At 41.1% G+C, this 24,170-nt stretch overlaps 1 protein-coding gene across 3 annotated transcripts in view; it reads left to right on the top strand.

Annotated features, from left to right (window-relative positions):
* RSRC1 (arginine and serine rich coiled-coil 1) overlaps positions 1-14,570 on the top strand; it is a 169,819-nt gene extending 155,249 nt beyond the window's left edge. For all 3 annotated transcript variants that reach the window (XM_026057809.1, XM_026057810.1, XM_026057808.1), the window contains 3 exons: positions 11,885-11,991; positions 12,985-13,131; positions 14,324-14,570. In XM_026057809.1, the coding sequence (XP_025913594.1) occupies positions 11,885-11,991; positions 12,985-13,131; positions 14,324-14,416 (347 nt within the window). In that variant the 3' untranslated portion in view covers positions 14,417-14,570. The remainder of the gene's footprint in view (positions 1-11,884; positions 11,992-12,984; positions 13,132-14,323) is intronic.
* The last annotated feature ends 9,600 nt before the right edge of the window (positions 14,571-24,170 follow it).

Genomic DNA, 24,170 nt, shown 5'->3' with positions numbered 1-24,170 from the left:
GCTCTACTTTTACATCTGTAAAGCTTAAGCAGGTCAGAGCTAGCGTACTGTTAAAACCTTACCTAAAAAGTAGCAAGTTATCTTCCCTTCCCTTCTACTCCCAAAAGAAGAACGCTCTCTATTATGGATATGTATTGTAAATCAGTGCATTCATCAGCGTTATGTTAAAAAGTACTTCATTTCAAAGCCTGATTTTTAGATTACAAGTTGGCACTGCTGCTGTCTTTGAAAAGATGTTTTCACTCATACAAGCCAATGGTAGAAGACCATCAAATATTCAGTTTTTACCTACTTCTATTCTAAAAGTGAAAATACAGATAAACTCCTTGGCGCTCTCACAGGGCAATTTATGGCTATTTTTACAAATTAGAAGTCTGGAAACTTTCTTCAAAATTTAAGACACCTGAAAAATAGAAGTTGCTGGCGTACTTCATTAATGCTGTGTATTTTACTGACTTCTTTATGGCATTTGCTTGTGCTAAAGGATAAGCCTGAGAGCAGCATCAGTTAAGGTAATGGGACTGTAAAGCAATCACGTAATTAGTTATCTGACTTCGATCATTTAAAAAAAAATTTATAGCTACGTATTGAAAAGCTGCTTCCAAAAGGGAAAAATGAACAACGGTGCACGAAGAGGAGCGCGGAATAAACCGCGGGCAGGGGCCGCCGCCAGGAGCAGCGCTGCAGCGTCGCGGAGAGGACGGAGACGGGCGCTGGAGCCCATCTCTTCCACGGCGGCGGAAACGGCCCTTCCCTTGGGAATGCGCGTGCCAGCGCGGGCTTGGCTGCCGCCTGGCTCCGGAGCTGGGCAGCCTTGAAGGTGTCCTGGGTCTCACCAGGGTCTCCGTGAAGGAGCTGTCGCTGCGGCTGGGAAGTTCTCGGGAAAGCAGAAGGCGGCGAAGTGTCGCTGCCCGGCCGGGATGCTTCGTGCCGGGCCGAGGGCGGCAGGCAGCTGGCAGCGCTGAAGGGAAGCAGCGGAGGTTAAAATTACTCAGTTTTGGTGTTGCGTGTCCGGAAGGACGTTGGCCAACCGTGAGCAGCTTGGACTGCACACCAAGAGGATGGGTGGAGGTGCAGGAAACGGGACCTGCAAAGGGCAGTGGAAGGGATGGGCTTATTTTGGGTTTTGGATTCACGTCCTCTCGGCGCGGGGCTCGCGGGAGGCGCGTTTCCCTGCGAACCTGTCGCGTCGTGCTCGCCGCGGAGGAGACGGTGCTGGACCCCAGCGTCGTGCCGGGGCGCCGAGCTCTGTGCACGGCCCCTTTCCAGCCTTCCCGCGTAGTCCTCGTCCCCCTCTGCCGTGTCACTCCTTCGGCTTATCAACCACCGAGACACGAAAATCCATCCTATGCAGGGGAATGCTATAAATCTCCATTTTTACTGTTTCCTTTTGAGATTCATGCAATTTTACTAAAAAAAAAATAGAAAATAAATTAAAAAAGAAGCCTCTGGCAGGGGGAGACACTGCTTTGCAGTTGATAATAATATACAAAAATTTGCTATTTGGAGAAGCGTATATGCTGTCATGGTGAGCATGTATTTTTTTCTTGATTTAGCAAATTATCCAACAAGGTTAATGTTGAAAAAGTCATTTTTTAAGAACCAACAACTCAAGGTTGCAGTTCCTCTACTGGTGAACGCTCCAGTTTGCCGTGCTGTGGAATAATACACTTCGGTGATGGTCTATTTATTTATTTTTTCCTCTATAACAAAAAAACAGAATTCTCCAGAAATCTGAGGCTTATTTATTCATTCGCTAAGTATTTCACTTAAATTCTGAGGTTTGGTCTTTAAATTTCCATTAATTTGCACTGTTTGGTCTATTGAGGTTTTCATTTGTCAAAATTGTTAGCTCTGGGGTATTAGTTACGCAAATATTGATGTGTAGCTTTGGCCTGTTAGCTATCAATTGAAATCAGAAAATCGATGGACTTAATAGCTCCTCATTACACCGCTGATGCATTTGCAAGGCTGAGCTGAGCATTGCCAGCGAGGAATCAATGCAGTCAAAAACTATTACGTGATCGCTGCCAGAAACACTTTCATAAGGGCTTGGTGCGTTTGTAGTGGACTTTCACTTCCGCGGCTGTTTTGGATGCGAAACCCGGCCTTCTTGGGGGCGGTTTGGTCTCGGAGCGATGAAGTCGGAGGTGACCCAGGAACGTGGCACCTCTCTCATTCCGGAAAGGCACACTGTATTTGCTTTTTTAGCTTAAAACAGTGTATGATTAGCAAACTACGAGATTCTGAAAATAATTGACTTAGGGGCTATAAACGCAGGATCGTTGTTTTCCAGTCCGTGTTTTGGGGTGTCTGAAATAGGGAATTTGTGATCCGCTGGCAAACGCCCTCGGAGACGCTGGGCGCCGGCTGCCTGCCTCGCGTCGGGGACCCACCTGCCCCGCCAGCCCGGCCTCCGCATGAGCTTGAACCTGCTCGGGGCCACGCTGAGGGGAAAAACCTCCCTTTAAAGATAATTTTCACTTAGGCATGTGCTATGCAATGCATTCGATGTAGCTATTGAATTACACCGAGCGAGTAATCAGCAGCGCGGCACGCGGCCGCTGCCGGCATCTCCCAGCGCGGTGGAGACGGGTCTCAGCAGCTTCTGCCCTGGTCCTGGCCGGGCTGCGCTTCGCGCTCTCGACGTTCGCGAAAAATTACGGTTGAAAAACTATCGGTATGCTAAAGAGGCGTTTCTTGAAAGCTGTATATCGTTTAAGATCAGTCGGCTCTTTTAGCTATTTAGTTTTAAGGAACGCGCTTCTTAGGGAAGCGCTACGAAATAGTTAAAAAGCGTCAATTCATCAGTAAGGATGTTATAACTAGTCTAATTTTATGTACGGCATTGTGCTAAACAGGGTACTTAGAGAAGAAGTTTGGTACCTTGCTCAGCTTACATAAAAAACGGTTCTATGGATTTTAAATTAATTCATTGTTTGCAGCTAGAAAAGTCCCATCTTTTTGATGTCGGCCGTAATCCTGCAGAAACATATGCATTTGGTTAGGTTCATGCATAAGTCATCACGCTGAATTCAAAGGAAAGACTTATGGCCAAAGCATCAAGCATCTAAATGTTTGCTAGATACAATTTTTAAATCTACATTACTATTCTCAAAAGTAGTTGCAAGAAAATTGTGTCATTCATTTTATTGAGTATTTTTGTCCACTGAACAAAGGTCGGTAGAGAAGGTAAAAGAAAAAAACGCACACGCTCAGTGAATATGTAGGATGAGTGAAATACAGACTATTTAATGACATTTAAAGATGACATAGGCAATTATAACAGCAAGGTCAGGGTAGGTGGCAGTTTTCCCAGGTATACAGAGTGCCAGAAAATTCCCCAAAGCATATATTTTAATTGAGTTATGTTTTCTTTCCTTCGCGTTGAAGCATTAAGGAATTACCCCACTCCTGGTTCTGTGGTCCTGTGATTTAACATGGCAAAATTCCCAGACCTGCTTTCTGACAGTAAAACCACCTCACGCGTAGGCTCCCTCCAGTAATGAAACACAACATCGCGTTTGCCTCCCCATCATCGGTTCCTTTCGTGTTTGAAACAAAAATATATTTAACATAGCAGAAAAAAAAATTACAAGGGGAGAAGTGGAGATGAATGGAAAAGCAGTGCTGAAATGCGAGAAATCCCTGAAAAAACGCATTAAGCCGGCGGATGCAACGGGTGCGAACAGGGCTGGGCAGCGCGGAGCGAAGGAGCCGGGTGCCGCCGCCACCGGCATCAAGCCCCGATCCCTAGGGGAGGTTTCTTTTTTAATGTCTTGGATGGGCCCTCCAGCGCCTCCGGGCCGGCCGGCAGCCGTCGGCACGCTCCTCCCGTTAGGCTGTGAGGCGACGGGGGCCGCGGGCGGCAGCACGCACTGGAACAAATCAAACCCTTGGAAGTTAGGGGAAAAAAACAGAATTAAGCTTTTTTTTGGGGGGGGGGAACGTGATTGCAAGTTTTCCGCAGGATCTCTGCCTCGGTCGCTATTCCTTTAGTTGGACAGTCTTTGGTTAATAGGAAGCACGAATTATTTTGCATCCCCGTTATTCGCTCTGCAGATCCATGCTTCACCGTAGCTAGTCAAACCCTGTTTTAGAAGCAGCGTTTTGCATTTCCTCGGGGGCTGCTCCGGGGCCTTCAAGGAAGCCCCGGGGGGTTTCGCTTCCGGGCGGGCTGCGCGTCCCGGCCCGTGCGGCGGCGGGCACGGTGGCTTGGGCAGAGCCGGAGCGCGGACGGCGCTGGCGGGGGGCTGCGCTAAAAATCACAAACCCTGATAAAGCGGGAGCCAAGGGGGTGTGTTTTCAGGTGTTACGGTTTGACCAAACGAAGGTGGATTTTCACTGGTAAAGTGAATTCGCAGTAATTGAATTTTTAAAATCGAGCTGGCCGATGTTATTAGCCCGGGCAAAGCAAGGCAGCGTAACCGGATCTCCGTGAGCGGCTGGAGCAGCTGGGCAAGACCATGCGGGAGCCGAAGCGCGGTCCGGGCATGGGCGACTTCAACCCGGGTGTTTCAGGCTTGGCAGACTCGCAGGCAACCTTGGTCGGGGTCTCGCAGCAGGACGGGCGAGGTGATCCCTGCTGCAAGGATTGCTGCCCGGCAGCTTAGCATCTGCTAAAAGAAAGCCCTGGGCGACGGACGGCCTGCGAGGTGCATCGGTATGGGTTTAAGTTAATCACTGGCTGTGCAAGGCGTCTCCCAAAGTCTGGCTAACGTATCTTTGGTATCTCACACTCTGATGCGTCGTCTGCCACGCATTAGAGAGAAACGGCTGGAGAAGCCTGCGCAGTTCTGGTGTCGCCTTCGGCCGGGGCGCGCGGCCGGAGCCCGCTCGGAGACCCCTTCCTTGCTGCCGGCTTGCTTGGCTTGGCTTCGAGAAACTCTGCTGCGAGCCCCATCAGGGCGGTGGATAGACGGGGGACAAGCGGGAGGGTCCGAACGGCGAAACAAATTCCTGTGAAATTCGGGTTGGCTGCAGTTTCCACCTGGCAGTCGCGTCCGTGTTCACGTCCGGACCTCCGTGTCGTGGACGTTGATTGCGGCGGTTGTGCCGATCTCGCGTGCAAAGCTACCGCGTTTCAGATGAGGATTTACTGGAGAGAGCAGGAGGAGTTGTGGGATGAGGTTCAGGCTTCACTGAGAACTTTCTTGTTTGTGCTGGCTAAGGTCTGGTTGAAATGTGATTTTAAATATATGTATTTTATTGGCGCTGGGCAGATGTTAGCTGGAATAAATTGTAATATTTCATGTGCCAGCTAAAGATCTGGCCTAGTGAAGAACTGGAAAAAGTAATAAAAAGAAAACCCAAAACCAAAAAACCCAACGATTTTGCTAATCTACGTTTCATTTTTCATTTAGCCACTTCAATCATGTTTGGTGTTTGAGGGTCACCAGAAGGGGTTCCAGCTCCCGCGCGTTTCTCCTGACGTGTTATGGAGAATCACTGCATGGACTGAGATAAAAACACGCAAGTTACTGTTTATCGGCCCTAAGCCTCGTAACGGCACCATGTGTCAACGTATAATACCCCAGAACTGGGAATGCACGTGCAGTAAATGCCGTTGCATGCCCTGCATGGCTCTGGTGATGTGACCGAGTGCTATATTTAACGTGCCGTAGAGAGCTGATCGCTGGGCAGGGGCCATCGCCGTCCTCAGCTGTCAAAGAAGGGTCCGTACGAAAGACTCGGCGCTCGTGGAGCTGCCGCCGCGCCGTCGTGCTCCCCGCGCGGGAAGGGGCCCTCGCCCCCGCATCCCGTGTCGCCCCCGCGCCGGTGTCGTCTTCACCGTTGGGTTTTATGCACCCGTCTCCTCCCGAGTGTCCATGGCGTGACACCGCTCCGTTCTCGTACGGGAGGACTTTGGTTCCTTGTTCCTGCGCCGTTGCATCCCTGCACCTAACTGGGTGTAGCTAGGCATGGAAATACTTTTATTTATGTGAATGTGTATAATAGATACGTGTCCAAGTTTAATATGGACAAATTGTTATATATTATACACATATGTAATATATACACTCATCAGTCTGTACATACAATATAGAGGTTATTTGGGATGCAGATATATAAAAGATAGAAGAACCCAGTAATTGCCTTTAAGATCAGAGCACAAAGCATTACCTTGGATTTTACAAGGCCAGCGAGCAACAAAAGAGCAGTAATTTATGAGCTCAGCGTAAAAGAATAGCATAATTGCATTAAAAATTAATGCTAATGAACACTAAAATGGGGAAGGTGGTTATGATGAAAGTTTGTATTCATCTTCCCCGGTTTGAATGATGGCTAGTGGCTTGATTAATGGCTTAATTTCTATCAATTAGCGGGGAAAAATCTCCTACGAGACAAGGGTAAATTGAGCATTGAATTACATATCTTGCTTTTGTGTGCTGAGAAAAGAGCTGCTGCGTAGCTCCGACATTAGCCGCAGTGACAAATGCGGTGCGCCCCGCGCTGCCTGCGCTGGCGGCCACCGGCCCCCCCCCGGCCACCGGCCTCCTCCGGGGCCACCGGCCTCCTCCGGGGCCACCAACCTCCTCCGGGGCTGCCGGCTCCAAAGCCGGAGCCTCTGCTCTGCCCTCGTCACCTGGGGTCTCTTTTCCCCTCTCTATTAAGACAAGGAAAACATTCAACAGTTTTAAGCGTTTTGGGGTTGTTTCCTACCGCTTTATTAGCCGCCTTTGACCTTTTCCCGGAGTATTTTTTTAAAGTATCCGAAACGGCGGGGACGTACGAGCCAGCGCGCCTGCGAAAGCGGCGGCGGGGACGTCAGCTTGCGTGCGGGTCTCGCGGGCGCCTACGGGACAGACCCGAACGTTCCCCGTCCGCATGTGCCTGAATTTCAAAACTCCCTTCGTGAAGTTTCCCGTGGTGTCTCTTGTTCGGGTTCTTGGGGTTTTATCCCTGATATTTTGATTATTTTTAAAGTAAAAGGTGTTAGTGTCTAGACTTACTTAAAAATATACGAAGGCTAGGTTATAGTTTATTATAAGAATAAACTGTAAATATTAGATTCTTTATAAGCTGAAGTTGAAGAATAGGAATCGACAGTAAGAACTTTCTTGGGCCACAGTTGCTCGTTTTGGAGTCTGCTTCCTAGTTTCTGCAAATTTGGGTGGGAAAAGTTCCTTCTTTACTTGGAAACCTTAACAGATAGGAACGGGGAATTGTTCCAGTGGCGCTTTATTGGGCAGTTTATTGTATCTGAGGAGATCTGGAAGCGCTAGAGGCGGCGAGCCGGTTTCGTCGCGACTTCAAGCTGCCGTTTCCCGTGCTGGAGGTGGCGCGGGGGACGAGGCGGGAGCAGGCGCTCACCACCGGCCCCGCGCTCCCCTCGGCCCCTGCGCCGCTCTGGCGGAGCCGGGAGGGCCGGGGGAGGCCAGCCGCCTCCATCCCTTCAGCCCGCCGGAGACACCTGGGAAGGAGAAATCCCCCCGGTCCTGCCGGATTTTCTCGCAGGCTGCTATGCCGTTGTTTTATTTAGTAAAAATACTTCGGTGTTATTCGCTGTGAAAGACAAAAACGTCCCAACACCGTGTCGTTTTTTGTCTCTCCTGCTCCAAATCGTCTAGATTAAAACGTCACGTTTCTTTGAATATGCTGGTTTGCGCAGCCAAGGAAAAGCCAACAAGCAATGAAAAAGCGCTGTGCATGTGAAAATTACAGTATGTTGGAAAAGTCTACAGTTGTTACCGGTACCGCCTAAGCAGCTGTAAGTGAACCTGGAAGAAGGGGGAGATGCTTCCTTCTTTCCTTGGTTTATTTAGTCTGGTATCGATCTGCTTTTTCTTCTTTTAATTCTCAACTCATAAGCAAAGGAGCAGAAAAAATAGAAACTTTTCTGCAAGTATTTCAGAGCATATTATTTAAAATGTGTAATACGTTAAATGGGTCAATTAAGTTGACCAATTATATTGTTTTAAATGTAAAATAATTAGTGAAATGTGAAGCAAGATAAATTCTGAGGAGTGTTTTAGGTTTTTTATTTCATGGATGTGACTCTTCAGTTAGAGATGCTTGAAGAAAAGCTCCCTTAGTTAAAGGGCCTGGTTCATTTTCATCGTCGGGTTTACAGATTAGCAGCGAATCCGGTTGCCACTGTAAATTCACACCTGAGGATTACAGGGAGAATGCTCAAAATAGACGTTTCTTTGATTTGAGCCCGTTTAAGGGGTCGTCCACGAGACGACGTTAGTCGTTTAACGTTTCATTTCAGTAAATTCCTAGCAGGAGCCATCAACAGCCGTGTCGCTAACGAGCAAGCACACGGAACCTTGTACGCAGAGCTTATAAATAAATAAATATATATATATATATATATATATATATGTGCGCGGATGTGTGCGCACCCCCCCCGCCCCCGCCCCGCGGCGCCTTCCCCGGGGGCGCAGCGCCCCCTGGCGACCGCGGGCGCCGCGGCCGGGGCCGGGGCCGGGGCCGGGGCCGCTCCTGCTCCTGCTCCTGCTCCTGCTCCTGCCCCTCGGTCCGGCCCTCCGCTTTTCACGCTTTATTGTCAGCAGAAAATATCTCGGAAAAATCAGTTTAACCGTAATTTTTACTGCAGATAGGATAGCCTATTTATAAAAAAAAAAAAAGAAAAAAGAAAAAAGAAAAGGCCTCAACAAGCCCTAATACAGTATTAAGTTTATTTTTTTCGCTGTAACACAGTGAAAAGACTTGCTGTGCAATGAGTTAGTATTGATTTTTTTTTTGTCTGTAGCCTCTTAGCTTTCTGACTCCATTATTTTTGATTTTACTATGAAATACATATCCTTTCTACTGACATCTGACAAACAACATATGGAAGTCATTTTATCTACCAATAATGTGTTTGTCAAAAATACCATGCGCTAATGGGTTATGCTTCCTCCAGTCCATTTTCCCCAAGTTAATGTCACTGATGTAATTCTAAAAACATTCAGTGATTTTCGTCTCTCTTAATGATTTGTCATTCCTATAGGCTTGCGTGTGATTCACGTAAAATCCTGTAGCAGGCTGGGAGCTTACAACAGGTAATAAGAGCTGAGCAGCTGGTTTTAAATCTACATTCAGCTGCCTTTCTCTGGTGTCTAGCTTTAATTCCGTGACTACCCAGGGCGCTTTCGTTCCTGTATTCGCCCGCGGAGCAGAGGTCCCCGAGGGCTCGGCCCGTGATGAGCTATATGTGTTTTCCTGCTTCCCAGGGGCTCTTCCCGGGGGCTGCTTTCGGGACAGAACCTCCTGAAAGCCAGGAGTCTTTCGCAGCGATCCAGCAGAGCTGTTGACCACACGCTGAATTGTCAGCGAGGGATTTTTTCCCTCTAAATCCCGAAGGATCGGGCCGAGATGGGTACTTGGGCGCTGTCCCCCGCCGGGCTGAGGCCGCGGGGAGCCCGGCTCCGGGCCCCGGGACCACGTCCCTCCCCGTTATCACCGCTCGCTCCGGCGTCCCCTTTTTAACCGACGGTACCTTGCACCGCTGCGGCCCGTAGACGGGCGTTCTTCCCTCGGGGAGGGGGGGTATCGCTCGGCTTCCTGCGTATTTCCTACAGTGGTACAAACCCCACGCTCAGCCTCAGTGAAATTACTAAAATGTCGCGCGATTCTTTATCCGAAGCAGTTACAGTGCTTTAAGTAGTTATCCAGACTCGGCAGTCAGTGTATTTGACTTTACACGCATTCAACATATTCAAAAATAGTTGGCATGTCCCTGATTTTTCAGTTCTTCACATCCATACAGGCTAAACTGTACTCTCAAATTATTTTTAACCAGCAAGGTATCTTCTTGTTTGCTGCCTGAAAGTTGCATTTCTTTCTCCCCGCCTCGTCTCCCTTATCTATTTTCCGTCTCCTACTCTCTCACACGGCGCCTCCAGCATTTCACGTCGGCCCCAGCGTACCCGTGTGTAAAACAAGCGGCATTCAGAAGGAAATGAGATGGGGGAGAAGGGGGTTACAATTGTAAAGGAAAGCACAGAGTCGGAAGAATGAGGTAGAAATCCCAGGTTTGCCGGTCACTGCCGTTAGATACAGCAGGTGAGGAAGATTAACTGAGCTGGGAATCTGAAGATGCAGAAAATGAAACAGGCAGTAAAGCAAGTACTTTTTTATCAAATGTACTATAATGAACAACCCGTTTTACCCGGGATTTTGAATAAGGGCTTGTTAAATTCGTGTCGGCATGTCCATTCCAGGAATATTTCAGAGCTGTCATGAGTTTGTGTGCTCATCTGAAGCTCCACTTAGTTGTCATTAAAAGTCCGAAATGAGTTTTCAGTGGTTAGTCATTCTAGAAAGCTGTAAATTACATTCATTTTTTCTCAGGCAAAATTAAAAGCATTTTGCAGCATATGTGTATATCTACATGCATCTAGATTTAGAATTTTGTATACACAGAATTTGGTACTCCCGAGTTTCTGAATAATTCTGCAAACTGTTTTGGTCTGCAAGCTCTTTTCCTGATTTTAAATATTCTTTGATTTCTTTAGAACAAGAAATTTAATGTTTTATACACACACACACTCTACAAATACTTTTTTAAAATTTGTTTAAATTACTGCTAAATTACTGTTAAAATTACTCATCTATTTATGAAATTTTCCATCAAACTTCAGGTATCTGAACAAATAGCCCTGTTTTATCCTACACTGCTTTTTCCCCATTTTCTTGGCAATCTCCTTTTTACTCTATAGCTTAAGGTTCTGTGACTAATAAACTGGTCTCCACACTAGCAGATCGCTCAGCCATACAGAACTGATCTACGTAAGGCAGAGGCAGACATATATGCACTTTCTTTCAATTATCCAGAACAATAATCAGAGTTTTTACTGAAAGCTGTTGGACAATAGACAGCATCTGATCTCTGAACTTTAGATGGTGCAGACATACGATATCTGCTCTGCCAGTACAAAACGGTTTAAAAACAAATTTGAACCAGAAGAGAGTTCATACAGATCAGCGCTGCGCATCATGTCGATGCAGCACTGGAAGTCTGGCAGCAGAATTTCAGAGATGATTTACTGTTTTGTTGAACTGTGGCGTAAGTATGAGGTTTCGTGTTACAAGTAAGCCGATTTAATCACCAGCTTTTGCCGAAAGGAGTAAAGCCGGACTGCATGACAGGCATGGGAGAGAGAGGAGAAGCTGGACCATCCCTTTGGCACTGCTGGCTAGTAGATCAACTTAGCTATAATATGAAACTTCACCATCATTCATCAGTAACTCGATAAAAAGTGTGAATTTCTGCTAGGCTATTTAGAATCTTACATTATGAAGAACGTTTGGTTTCCTACCAGTCTAATCTGTCCAGAAGATCATCCCATTGAACGATGAAATAAACTTACAAAACATACCTGACAATACCCGAGTTGTGTTTAATGTCACTTTTACTAAGTTTTACTTAACTGCTCTTTTTCACTAAAACATCACCTGGAGCTACATTCTTTTCCTCAACATAAAATCTCATCCTGGGCTACACGGGTATCTTGTGAAATATGCACACATTATCTAAGACCTCAGAATACAATAAAGAAGCAATGTTGCGCGTTTGATTATAACAGCTGCAATTCCCATAGCTTTCTCCATTTAGTCACCTAAGAAACATATTGGCACACAACATACAGTATCTATACCTTACGGATGTTTTATTACCAAGTATAATACAAAAAATATAATTCAGAAAATTCTAAGTTTTTTGCCAAATTCATTTCATGATGTAACTGTTAATACAGAACTAATCACTTAGCTTGTTTTAAGAAGCTGTAACAGAGTATTTTAACTTGCATTACAATTTTTTTTTCTGCTATATGGTTCCTAAGTTGTAAAATATATTCAAGGTATTGCTTAGACATAGCATTTATCATAGGCTTACACTAATGTATACTGACATTACACCTTCTTTTTGTAGACCAAGCCACCCTAGTAGAGCAAGTCAAACGAGTAAAAGAAATTGAAGCTATTGAAAGTGACTCCTTTGTTCCACAGACATTCAGATCAAGTAAAGAAGTCAAAAAGGTAAGTTTTCGATATCCTTTCTTTGTGCATAATCCTTTCAAAGTCAGGTGGAAGATGCACTATTAGTATAGTTGCCACTGATGAAAGCATCAGTGTCGACAGTTCTAAATCCCCCTGTTGGAGTCAGCGTTCAGACAACGATTCTCCGAAATGCTTGATGTGGTGGTCAAGGAAGAACGTGTTTAGATGTGTGAGAAATTTCAACAAAATCAACTGCTTTGACAGTATGTTCTAACCACGTTTGGCAATTCAGATTGTTTAAGATTCTTTTAAAATCATATAAAATCATGAAGTGTTTTTAAGGGAAAGCAGAATAATTAAAATGCAAAGGTAATCATACATTTACATTGTAATTAAAAGTAGAGATCAGGATTTTTAATTCTGCTTAACTGAAGCCAGACTTTAAAGCCATATTTACTCACTGAAATAAATGGCGTGGTTTTCAGACAGCTTTCCACGAAACTAACTTCAGGCATCCAGGTTTCAAAATTTTATCTGTATCATCTGTATTTTGGCCACTGAGACTTCTAAGAGAACCCAGACACTTTTGTCTTTGGAAGAATGCAAGCAAAGCTTTGGTTTGTTTTTTCCAATTGACAGGGAAATGTTTTAAATCATCCCTGTTATGTTTCCCCAAGAACATACACATTACTGTCTTTTCAGAAGTCTTCAGGAAGTTCATGCAGCTTCTTAAGAAAGCAATCCAAAAACCAAAGCTACAGTTTTGCAAGGCTGCAGATTGCTCTGTTTGCTCCCTTTGCTCCCTTTGGCAATGCCGTCTGCTTCTCTGTGTATGTTTAGCCTGGGCATCAGTCTGTGTCCAGGCAGTTCCCGCTAAGCGTTCGGAGGAGTATTTACACAAGGAGCCTTCAGTGGGCATATGCCGCAATGCGAAGAAGGCTAACACCGAGTTAAGGTACTGCCATGTCTCGGAGCCCAAGGAGCAGCCGTGTTAACGCACAGTAATACCCAGCTGTATTTCTTTCTTTTTAGTCAACAGAACCTACTGAACTAAAATACGAACCTGTAACTGTAGGAGCGGGAACTGTTGATGCACCTGCTACTGAAAAAGAAACAGCAGCTGCCAACATTCCTACTGCTATCAAATATCAAGATGATAATTCCTTAGCACATCCAAATGTAAGTGTGTTGTTATTTACTTTATCATTAGAAAAAAACAGTCCACTGAATGAAAGCTTATTTTTGCTGTGTTGCTTATCAAATAATCTGTGATCTGAAGACTATTTACTAATGAGCTTCTCACTGGCTCAAAAAGGATCACACCCCTTGCATAATCCAAAAGAGAGAAATTACAAAAGAAGAGGTTTACCAGCCTTTTGGCTAAAAGCCAAATGAACGTGAGTGAAAAATCTTTTTTTTTTCTTTCCTTTTTTTTAATTAAACTTTTTCTGCTGATATTTCTGCTGAAGCTTTGCTCCTGGATCAGTCACATGACCTGGAGAATAAAACAAATGCTGTAGAACAGAAATGCAAAGCAATTACTTAGCAGTTTAGCAAAATTAGATGGGAAAACCCAGTAGTGAAAACCAGGATGAATTGCTTTAGGATTTTCATAGGAGAAATTATGCTGAGAAGTTGTTTGATCATTGTAAACCACAGGATAAACTTTTTTGTTTCTAAGTTCTATTTCTAGTTATACAATGTAAAATGAGAAAAAATATACAATCCTATTCTTTTATCCAGTCAAAACATTAAGCTCTGTTAAAAAGTGATGTCGTTTTAGAGTTACATACACATTTTAGAATGAAGTAGCATACTAATTTAATGCAGGGAAATTTTAAAAAAGTTCAAGGAAAAATGCTTTTGGTTTGTGTTGTTTGAAAGCTGATGGAGGACTCAGAACTTAACCATACTTTACCAAATTCTAAACCTTTAACTATATGACAGGCTTTTTAAAGACGTGATTTTTAAATCAATGTAGTTAAACTTATGCAAATTCCTTTGTGGACATTTAATTGGAAATAAAGAGTATTCACAGTAGTTTTTTTTTTTAATTAGCATGGTAAAATGACTTACAGTAAACTAATATAAGTTTTGAATAATGAATATGGCTACTGAAGATGGAAGACCTGCGTAATATGACAAACTTGCTGTTTCAGTAGGAGACTTAAGTTACAGTTTCTTGACTTTCAAATGATTAAAGTCTCAACCTTTACTGCTGTATTTATATCAGCTTTTTGTTTTAACACCCTTATGCGGCTGTGCTTTTCTTAGCATTGAAATAGTTGACACATATTTCATGAGATTATAACAAATCCAGATAAAGTTAATGGAGTTGTGCCTACTTTTCTCCTCCCCACTCTCCCGACAGCTGTTTATCGAGAAGGCAGAAGCAGAAGAAAAGTGGTTTCAGAGGCTGATTGCACTTCGGCAGGAAAGGCTCATGGGCAGTCCAGTGGCCTGAGTGAACTGCTGTGAACATCCTACAGAAACTCTCTGTGATGCCAAGAAATCCTACCATTAAATTTATTTTTCTCTTTTCAGGGGATTTTAATACTCAGTGAGTTGTACAGAGAATAAGTATTTCATCTGAATAAACAAAAATGTTTTATCCTCAATTTTTTTTCCTAATTCATTGCTGGGTTACTTGTATCGCTAAACTACCTGCTATGGAAGGGAAGGCTATCATGGCAGTGTAATTTGCTTTTTTTGTACTGAATTTCTCTTGTGTGCAAAAGCCTTGACAGCCCCATCAAAAAAATATATATCCATGTAGACAGATAAGTGAAAAAGTAAGACTGTCCAAGAAAGTTCAGATTTACCAGTGCTGGAACAGGAGTGCAGATGATACCACCCTGGGCCATTAGATCTTTTGCAGCTGAGGAAGGATTCAGGGCAAATTATATTGCTGTTCTCTTTTCTTCCTTCATTTTTCTCCTTGCTGAGGGGATATTCTAAACTGCTGCATTCATCTGCCTGCTCCAAACTTGTCCTGGATCCTCACTTTGGCCTTGAGTAGAAAGAAACCTTTGTTTTAAATTTGCTCAAACATCTACATTCTACTGTTAGGATACTAGAGATTCAGCAGATGTAATTAAAAATCATGTTATCCTTTTAAACAAATTTGTATAGGTTTTCAGCAGGTTTCAGTATTTCCTAGGTAGTTTTAAGAACATTAAAATGATGAATATTCTGGAAAACTAGTAACTCTTAATGGCGATATAAATATTATTGTGAGTATTGGTAGGGACCTTTATTGAACAAGACTAGGGGCATACCTATTTCTGGACAGAGTGACTGTTTTTAGTATATGATGTTTCCATTTGTCAAAATGTGACTTTAAAAGAATGAGATTAGTCATATTTGGGCTACCATCCAGTTTCTCTCGTGCACACCAATTAGTATATTAAAAAAAAAATCTGCCCACTATCCAACTAAATACCAGACACCATCCAAAAAAAAAAAACCCCAAGTATTTCTTCTGAGGTATCTGGCAAATCTGTGGGAAAACTGTAACATCAGTGGAAGATTAAAATAAGTCTCACAGTTCTGGATGTATCTCATTGGAAATGACATGCATCAGCTTTCTGTCTGAATGAAGAAATTCATAAGGTTTTTTTTTAATGTTACTTTTCCTTGTTCTCAGATTTGTAGTGAAAAAAAATGGAGGGTGGAGGATTCTGGAAATACACTTTAAATGGTCATCTTACTGCTTAGATTAATGATGTGAAAGGAAAACGTATTAAAAATATGCTGGAATGCAAGTTTACTTTTTCTTTACAGTGTTAGTTTTACTGGGTCCTGCTCTAAAATAGGTGTTTATGTTTCAAGACTATCTTGTCTGCAACTAAAAGGAAAAAAGATGTTTTATTTCAGCATTTTCAAAAGGTAACCATTTGGCATTGTCCTGTTTTCTAATCTCCTTCTATGTATCTTTCATAGCAAATAAAAACTGTTTGATCCCCATATAAAGTGCAGGATTAAATTCCTCTTTTTCAAACACTATGTCAGATAATTTTAGTATTTTTATTTTGTGCAAAACAATTTATTTTATGTAATCTGCAATCCTATAAAATATTTAAAAATAAACCAGTCTGTTATAAAGAAGTGAGAGTCAGTGGTGACAACAGGATGTACCTACTATTGCTTATCTAGCCATAAAAATATTTGTCCAGCAAGTCCATGCTGGAGGAGAATTGTGAGCAAGATCTGAACAGAAAATGGAAATAGCATTTAGATCATCTGAAATAAACAGAAAAGTTAAATACAACGTCCTGTAGTGAAATATTCCAAACAATTTGAGACATAGAGCAAATCATTGTCATACTGATTTTTATAGTTCCATTTGTAGATTAGCAATCAGAATAACCAATGAAAGAATTATTCAGAATTCTGTAGTTTTAATGAAATATGTAACTTGTTTATTTCCCCAGTGTGTATGTGGAAATAATTCATTTAAGAAGCCACTTTTTCTGTTTTAGGGTTTATATTCTATCATCCTATCCCAACTCTTACTTTGAACATTCATTACACATACTTGAAGTTTATGATACTACTGGCGTGGGGAGAAGAAAGAATGGTCAGGAGTGGGTACCCTGTTTCCTACTAGATACTATCTGTTACAAATTAGAAAATATACCATCCTTCTCGTTATATAACACAAACCTGCAAATTCATACAATATAGATTTTTAAAGACGCTTCCCTAACCAGGTCAGTGATGCTTAAGTCTGTGTAATTGAGGTAGAGGTCATGCGGAGCAGGCTCTGACAATCTTAGCAAGGCCAAATGTTGTATGTTGTGAGAGATTTAATCTAATTGTGCTGGACCCCTTGTTGCGTATGGCTAAGCTGAATATTCAGACCACCAATCCTTGTAATGTTAATGGTCTTGTGCAAGATTCATTTGCGCTGAAGCTCGGCGCTTTCTGATGTTGAGCCCTATCTTAAGGGTGTAGGATCAGTGTTCTGCAGTGCTTGCCATTTTGAGAACCTTCTACCACTATGATTCTACAGCTTAAACTTTTAAGCAAAAAGAGAAGCTGTTCCACTGAGTTTGCTCCTGTATAGTCGAACAAAGTTTGTATAAGGCCAGTCCGTATAGGGTCATCATTGTTAATTTTTAGACTACAGTTTTATACTACTCTTGATTGAAGTTGTGTAAATTCTCTCTTTCCTTATTTTGCCTTTACTTGAACAGTGTCTTATGAATGATTAAAATAAATTATTCATTTTCCTGTTAAAGGTAAGCAGATAAATTTGAGTCCTGGAAATGAAATAGGTAAGTAGGCAGCAACACCAGAAATAAACTTCATTCTATAACCAGCTATGCAAGAATAAGAAGAATCTTGAAAAACTTACTGATTAAAATTATTTTACAAGACTTGGGCACATTTTAAATGGGTTAATAGAATGCATACCTATCCAAATGTGTGTGTTGTCCACAAGCTCCATATATGGGCATTTTTCCGGGAGGAAAAGACAAATGTGTTACCTAACTAGAGAGCCAAATACAAATGCCATTAACTATATCTTAGCATGGACATGAAACTCATATCAATGATTACAAATTAATCACCATTAACCTGGGAAAATGTATTGCTGACTCTTAACTGCATGCTTTTCCTAATTCCAAAACAGAGTCATATCTTTCTGTAATAATTGTACTTTCTTAGAAGCTCTTCTTCTAAGGTCTTCTGATGTAAACCATTAGTATTTAGGACTCTTGCCTGTTTATTTATGTTTATGTTTATTTATTTTTGTCATATGTTCCACTTTTTTCAGTGCTTCTAGTGAAAGTTAATGGATCCTGATTAGGAAAAGGAAAGAAATAGTTGTTTGTTACCCAACTAAAACATAGGACTGTTAAGTGTGGTGTGCAGTTTTAAGGCTGTTAGAGCTGCAATAGTGTTTTGTCATTCGGGACTTCTGACGGTGTGTCTCTGACATGATAAGCAGTAACACAAAGTTCCTCATAATACCAAACTACCTTAAATCTGACCTAGATGAATTGTGTGTAGGAGTGAAAGGATAATGCTGTAACTTGATCCATTCAGACTTGTGGTAGTCAGCAAAGACCTCTACCCTTAGAAATTACATTAGCAAACTCATTTCACTTAGCCTACTGAACAGCCATCATCAATTAAAATCAAACCAGGCTGATCTTGATTTGATAACTTTTAGGTAAAATGTCCACTATTCTTTTCTGATATCTTGAATCATCTGGCATCCGCATAATTATTTTTTTATTAGGATAACTGCTTGAAAATTAGCTCTGTTTCAGTTATGATTATTGTTACAATAATTTAGAAAGATTTGTGCCAGTAAAATAATGATATCTCAGAAAACACTGCCAGTCAGGAGTAGATCAAATTTTGCTACTTCTGCTTAAACGTCTCAGATATGAGCTAGGACTGAATGATCTTGAAGGCCATTTTTCCATCAGTAACCCAAAACCAACCTTCTCATTGATTACAATTTTCCATTTGTCAAGTTACAAGAGGCAAGTTATTTTTAGTGGAGATCCTTGAACTCTAAAAACCTGTTTCAAAAGAGATCAGCTTGAACCCATAACTTAATCCACCTATGACGCAGCACTGTGCTTCTGTGACTCCTTCAACTTGCAGCAATAATAAAAAGTAATACTAGAAGTATTATTACTCCAGAAGGAAGGGAAACAGCACTAATGACAAATGGGCATTACGTCTGTATCGCCTAAGCTCCAAACTAAGGTCAGCCTATATTGAACATATACCAAAGAGGTATGTTTCTTCCTCGGCCTCACAAACCTGTGAACTATTCCCTACTGCAGTATATTCTCCTGCTGGAAAGAGGGGGGAAAAATCTTATAGCAAGTATGACAGGAAGCAGAATTCTCCACAGCAGAATTCTGCTTATTTAAAATATTCATCATTCTTATTTTTATCTTAGTGCAGCATTTCCTAATTTCTTTTTCCTGACTCTATTCCTTCCCCTTCTTGTCTCCCTCCTTCGCTGAGGCCTGGAGAAAAAAAGAGCAGCAGTGGCCAGGCCAGATTATATGACACTGGGGGGCAAGACTTAGACACTGAGTCACGCTGGAATTGCCACTCCAGGATGAGGAGATGTGACATGATACTTTTACTCTTTCTGGGAGGAAACAGGAACTGAAGCCCAGCCCAGAAAGGAAGGATGGGGTTTAGCGGCTAAAACTAGCATAAGGCTGTGCTTCGCTTCTAATTATGCTCCATTCCATCAGTTAGGCATGCCTCACTATTTGAAAATTCTTACTCTAGTAAGAATTTCAACTTAAACTCATATGATAATCAAAATCACTACTTGACTATAGTTTTTGCTTCTTTAGAAAAACAATATGGAATAGAGCTTCATGGCTGAGGGGAACAGTAATGAGATAAGAAAATTCTCAGCCCTCTGGCACCAATTTTGAACGTACCATTTTGAACAGCCCGTAGTTTCCAAAGTTGTCATCTTGTGGTTGTCGAGTTGCCAATGTAAAAATCTCATTCCCACTAGATGTCTCTCTAATCCCAAAGCAGTTGTAATAGTAAACCTCAGTGGCAGTCTAAAAACGGAAGGCTGTAGAAGAGAGATGCATGAAAACAGAAATTGCCTTTCTACTTTTTAATCAGAGATGAAGTTAGGGTAGCATGAAAAAGCAGCTTTCTGTAAGGCCTGTTGCCTTAGAATCTAAATCGTTATGGATAAAAAATATTAATCAAAAAGGTCAAATCTAAGCATTTATCTTAAATTTGGTGCAATCCCTGAGGGACATTAAAAAAAACAAATAAAAAAAGAATGTACTGTCTTCCCCTCCCTTGTTTGTATAAAGCATTGATTGAAAGCTGTGCTGCCCCTTGCTCACCAAAATCGCAACGAGTGAACATTGCTAACAGCCAGTTTCTGGACCTTGACTGCTGGGAAGGACTGTCACCTTTCTTTGGAAGCTGTAGGTGTTCACATTGGCTGCTGGCAACTTCTGCATCTTCATGTTATAGTTCTGAAAAGAAGACATTAATGAATGTCATTAATTATTATTAAAATGTTATTAATGGCAACTAAATATACCTATCATTTCTAAAAATGTTGAATTGCATTTCTGGATACCTTTTCAGTGAGTTTCTGAGTATCTTTCATATAAATTATTGCCATTTTATTTCATTAGTCATACAAGTTAGAGTTCTGTGACTATCTGAATTGATTATATATTTAAATAAAAAATTAATATAAATGGTGTTATCACATGTCTACCTCTAGTTGCTTATAGTGGAATCCTGCTTTTATCTGACATTTATGAACAATTTATAATAAACTGTCTTTGCAAAATACTCTGCATTGGACTGATGTTACAGATGGAATGCAATCAGCTTTTTAACAGCACTGTCAAAAGGCCACTAATGCTAAAAAAAATTGCATCTTTAAACCTACCTGTAAAAGAACTTAACTGTAAAAATGTAAGAAAGTAAGGATACCTCATTTACGCCAATACATTTTAAATTTAAATAGGAACTGCTGATCCTTACAAAACTGACTGGGAATTGAGAACTGATTGTCCAAGTCCTCTCAAATTACCTTCAACCTTGATTCTGACATTGCTCTCTAGTACATGGAAATATACAGCACAGAACTGATCAGTGCACCCAAGTAATCTATTACCAGTTTCTCCAAAACAGTTCAGAAAAATGGCCAATTTTTAATACACTGTGCTGGTTCTCAATAGTTTGAACAGAACTAGAAATTTTCCTACGCTTTTGGAAGTTGGAGGCTGCAACAAAGGTAATAAAAGCTGAGATTATTTCTTTGAGTGAACAAACGAAAACTATTCTTGACAATTACGTGTTGCCTTACCTGTGAAACTAGTCATATACTGTGATCATTTCTGAGCTGTACAAACTTGACGTTATGATAACCTGTGCATTTAACATACTTTTTTACAAGCCTTACTTAAATATGACTTTAATATTGCCTGCTAAACTAGCAAGATTTTTTTTCAGTTTTAGAGACAAATAATGTAAAGCAGGTAAGACCTTTCAAATTACTTCGATCTATTCAAAGTTCAAGAACAAACACCTGAACCATGATCACATTTTAGATGGTGAAAAAATTTTGCTTCAACTGGTGCAAACCACCAGCCTCTGAAGCTGGAAAGACCTTATTTTTTGGATTCCTATGGAAATTGGCCCTTGTAGGCAGTAGGTGAATCAAGTAACTCTTGTTACCTGTCTGATTGATAGCCCCTGGGGTGTGTCTTGCTATACATTTTGCACTTTTGTTGGTCTGATTTTACAGCTTGAGGCCATGGCCAAATTCACAGCTCAATTCTGGCAATCTTTACAATTAACCTAATAAAGAGTTTGCACCAGGAATGTATTTGCTGCCCTTGTTCCCAGCGCCAGCAGTTTGTTCATATCTCCGCCTGGTTCTAAGAGAAATGCCCCGCTAACATGCGGCCCTGTCGAGTAAGTTCTGTTATTCTGGTGCAGAGGTTTGTAGAGGACTCTGTGTCACCTCTTGCGCATACTGCTGTTCGCCACATGCATTACTGACAGAAACGTCTCAGCAAGCGCCAAGCAGCTTTGCCCCAGTGTTCGGAAAAGAATCTGTGGATGCCGTGGTGCCAATACCAGAGCATGCTTGGGCAGCATTTTTCTCTCCCTCCCAGTGCCAAGGAGAAGAAAAGTTGCCAAGATTTAAGAAACAAATATGTCAACTCAAAGAAGACTGTTCAAGTTCAGCATCTTCAACATTTATTTTTTGGTCAATTGACCCTTTGGCCATTGGGAATGGCAAGATGTGATAGCTGCAAATTGCTGAAGTAATTCATAAACAAAATCCCTCTGCTCCCTAATACTTAAACATCTGCTGCCAAAATTTTTATAAATCAATAACTACCATACACAATGGCAACAGAGACCATTTAAACAAATACTAATTTTGGCTCAAATCCTAGTCTCATTGGAATCGATGATAAACACTCCTCCAGGGATCAGAATTTTTTTTTTTTTTTTTAAGAATAAGAATGTATTTGTTTATATGCCTCTGTTTTCGCCCTACTAAACAAAAACGGAGGACAAAAGGAAATGTAGCAAAATTAGGACTGATTAAAAGAAATGCTGTTTCACTTAATGAAAAATTAAGCTCTGGAATTCATTGCCACAAGATGTAATCAAAGCTAAAAACTTAGCAACTCTTAAATGGATTTATTGTATATTTATATTTGAAAAATAACATCCAAATACTTTTAGAAAGAAATAAAAATGTATCCTGCAGGTCTTGGAAATGAATTTTTGTTACAATGATAAGATATTCTAAGGGCAGACTGTGTCACGTACAGCTATTGTGTACTTTCTAGTAGTTTCTTATAAAAGGTCTAGAACTGGTAACTTGTAAATAAGACACTGAACATCAGACAGACCTCATAGGCTAATACAATCTGGCAATTCCTACATTTCTTATATTTTGTAAACAGCTATTAAATGAAGTAGATGAAAAGCACTGATTTTAAAAAGGAAGAAATCTCTCATGTTTCTGTGAATCTAGCAGAGTGTATTTCACCAATTCTTTTAATTGAGAGTCTGTCTCAAAGAAAAACAAAAACCTCATTCTTTTACATGGTTGAAGTCGTACAGATATGGAAGACTTCAAATATAATTGACACAACCTGGTGCTCTCTATTGCAGTCTAAATGGTATTTGTTGCCCTGATAACAGCATGCAAGCATAATTTATTAGTTTATACATTATTCATGTATAATTCATGTGTGATGGGAGGAAGCTGGTCTGCAAGTAAGTTATAAATGGAAGGTTATCAAGAACTTGTAGAAGTCAGTGACAATTCTATATATAGCTAGTCCCAATGCATGTTATGTAGATGCAACAAAGCACATTTCTTACTTACCAGTGTTAAAAGTACAAGGTTTGGAATTTCCTGGATGCATGAGTTTCTACTGTAGTATATGTAAAATACTTAGTAATTTTTTTTTTTTTAAATCAACTTCAGCAACAAACAGTAGCTTTTAAGGATATTTCCCAATTATATACAGAGTCTATACTATACCCAGAAATGTTTTCTATCACAAATTCTTGGGTGGGAGAAAATGAAAGATTTGGGGATAACAGTAGAAGACAAAAACTAGCTCCTATAAATAGCAGGAATTATATTCCCCAATTTATATTTGGCATAAAATATGGCTCAATTTATCCACTTAAGGCTGACAATGCACTTCTGAAGGGGTATTTTATATTTAAGCAAAAGCACTCAGAAAGAAGTTTGGTTTACATTTCCAGATAGTTTTACATCTGTCTTTTTTCATTTACTTCATTAGGGTTACCCCACTTTTAAACCAGCTGAAGTTTCATCAGTGTCAGACCCGGCATCTTTGCATAAACGAAGAGACCGAGAGGTTGTCTCATGATTCAGATTCGATTTCAATAGAAAAGTCTCCTTCTGCTAATGAACGAAGGAGTAGGGTTTTTTTTCTTGGTATCTTCTTTGTGTATGCAAACCTGGAAAGTGCTCTGATAACCAATATAATCTGAAAGCAGTGCCAGACAGTATGAGCTCAGCTTTGATGAGTTAGAAATGGTCATACCCTGCAACAGACTTTTCACTGAAAATTGTTCCTGACATCAACAGGCAATTTGCACAGAGTAAGGCAGAATGAAGGCTGAATCTGAACTTCAGCAGCAAAACAGGACAAAACATTCATTATATGAAAATAAAATATGAATAAACTACAATAGTTTGAGGGTACATTAGAAAATACAGAGTTGACAGACCTTCCAAACAAACCTTGCCAAAGTTTTAAAATAATGTAAGCTGGTAAAAAGTTTCTTGAGTACAGAATGGACTTTGTTAAGACGTTTCAGTATTTCCTCCTTCCGAGGCTCAGCAGAGCACAAATTTCAAGAGTATAAAGCTTCCATATACTGAAAAGAAAGAAAGAAAAAAAAAGACTGCACTGGACTCCTGTGAAGAAAAACTATATTCACAGTGTTTTCATCATCAATTTATCTTAGTGTTTCTTCTATGAGATAAAAGAATTTAAAATATCTTTAAAAAAGAAGCATCATGAAGTGTTTGTGTGTCTGTGCTGAACAGCATGCCGAATTACAAAGACAGACATATCAGAATGCAGCAGTGTGCACACAGAGAATGCAAGGAAGTGACCATAACTTTGGCCTGAGGATCTGGGCATGCAAAACTACTATATACTGTACTATAT

Source organism: Apteryx rowi, unplaced genomic scaffold (genome assembly GCF_003343035.1).
Source record: "Apteryx rowi isolate R43461 unplaced genomic scaffold, aptRow1 scaffold_140, whole genome shotgun sequence".
Taxonomy (NCBI): Eukaryota; Metazoa; Chordata; class Aves; order Apterygiformes; family Apterygidae; genus Apteryx; species Apteryx rowi.
The sequence above is the reverse complement of the archived record's forward strand: the minus strand, read 5'-3'. Positions and strand labels throughout refer to the sequence as shown.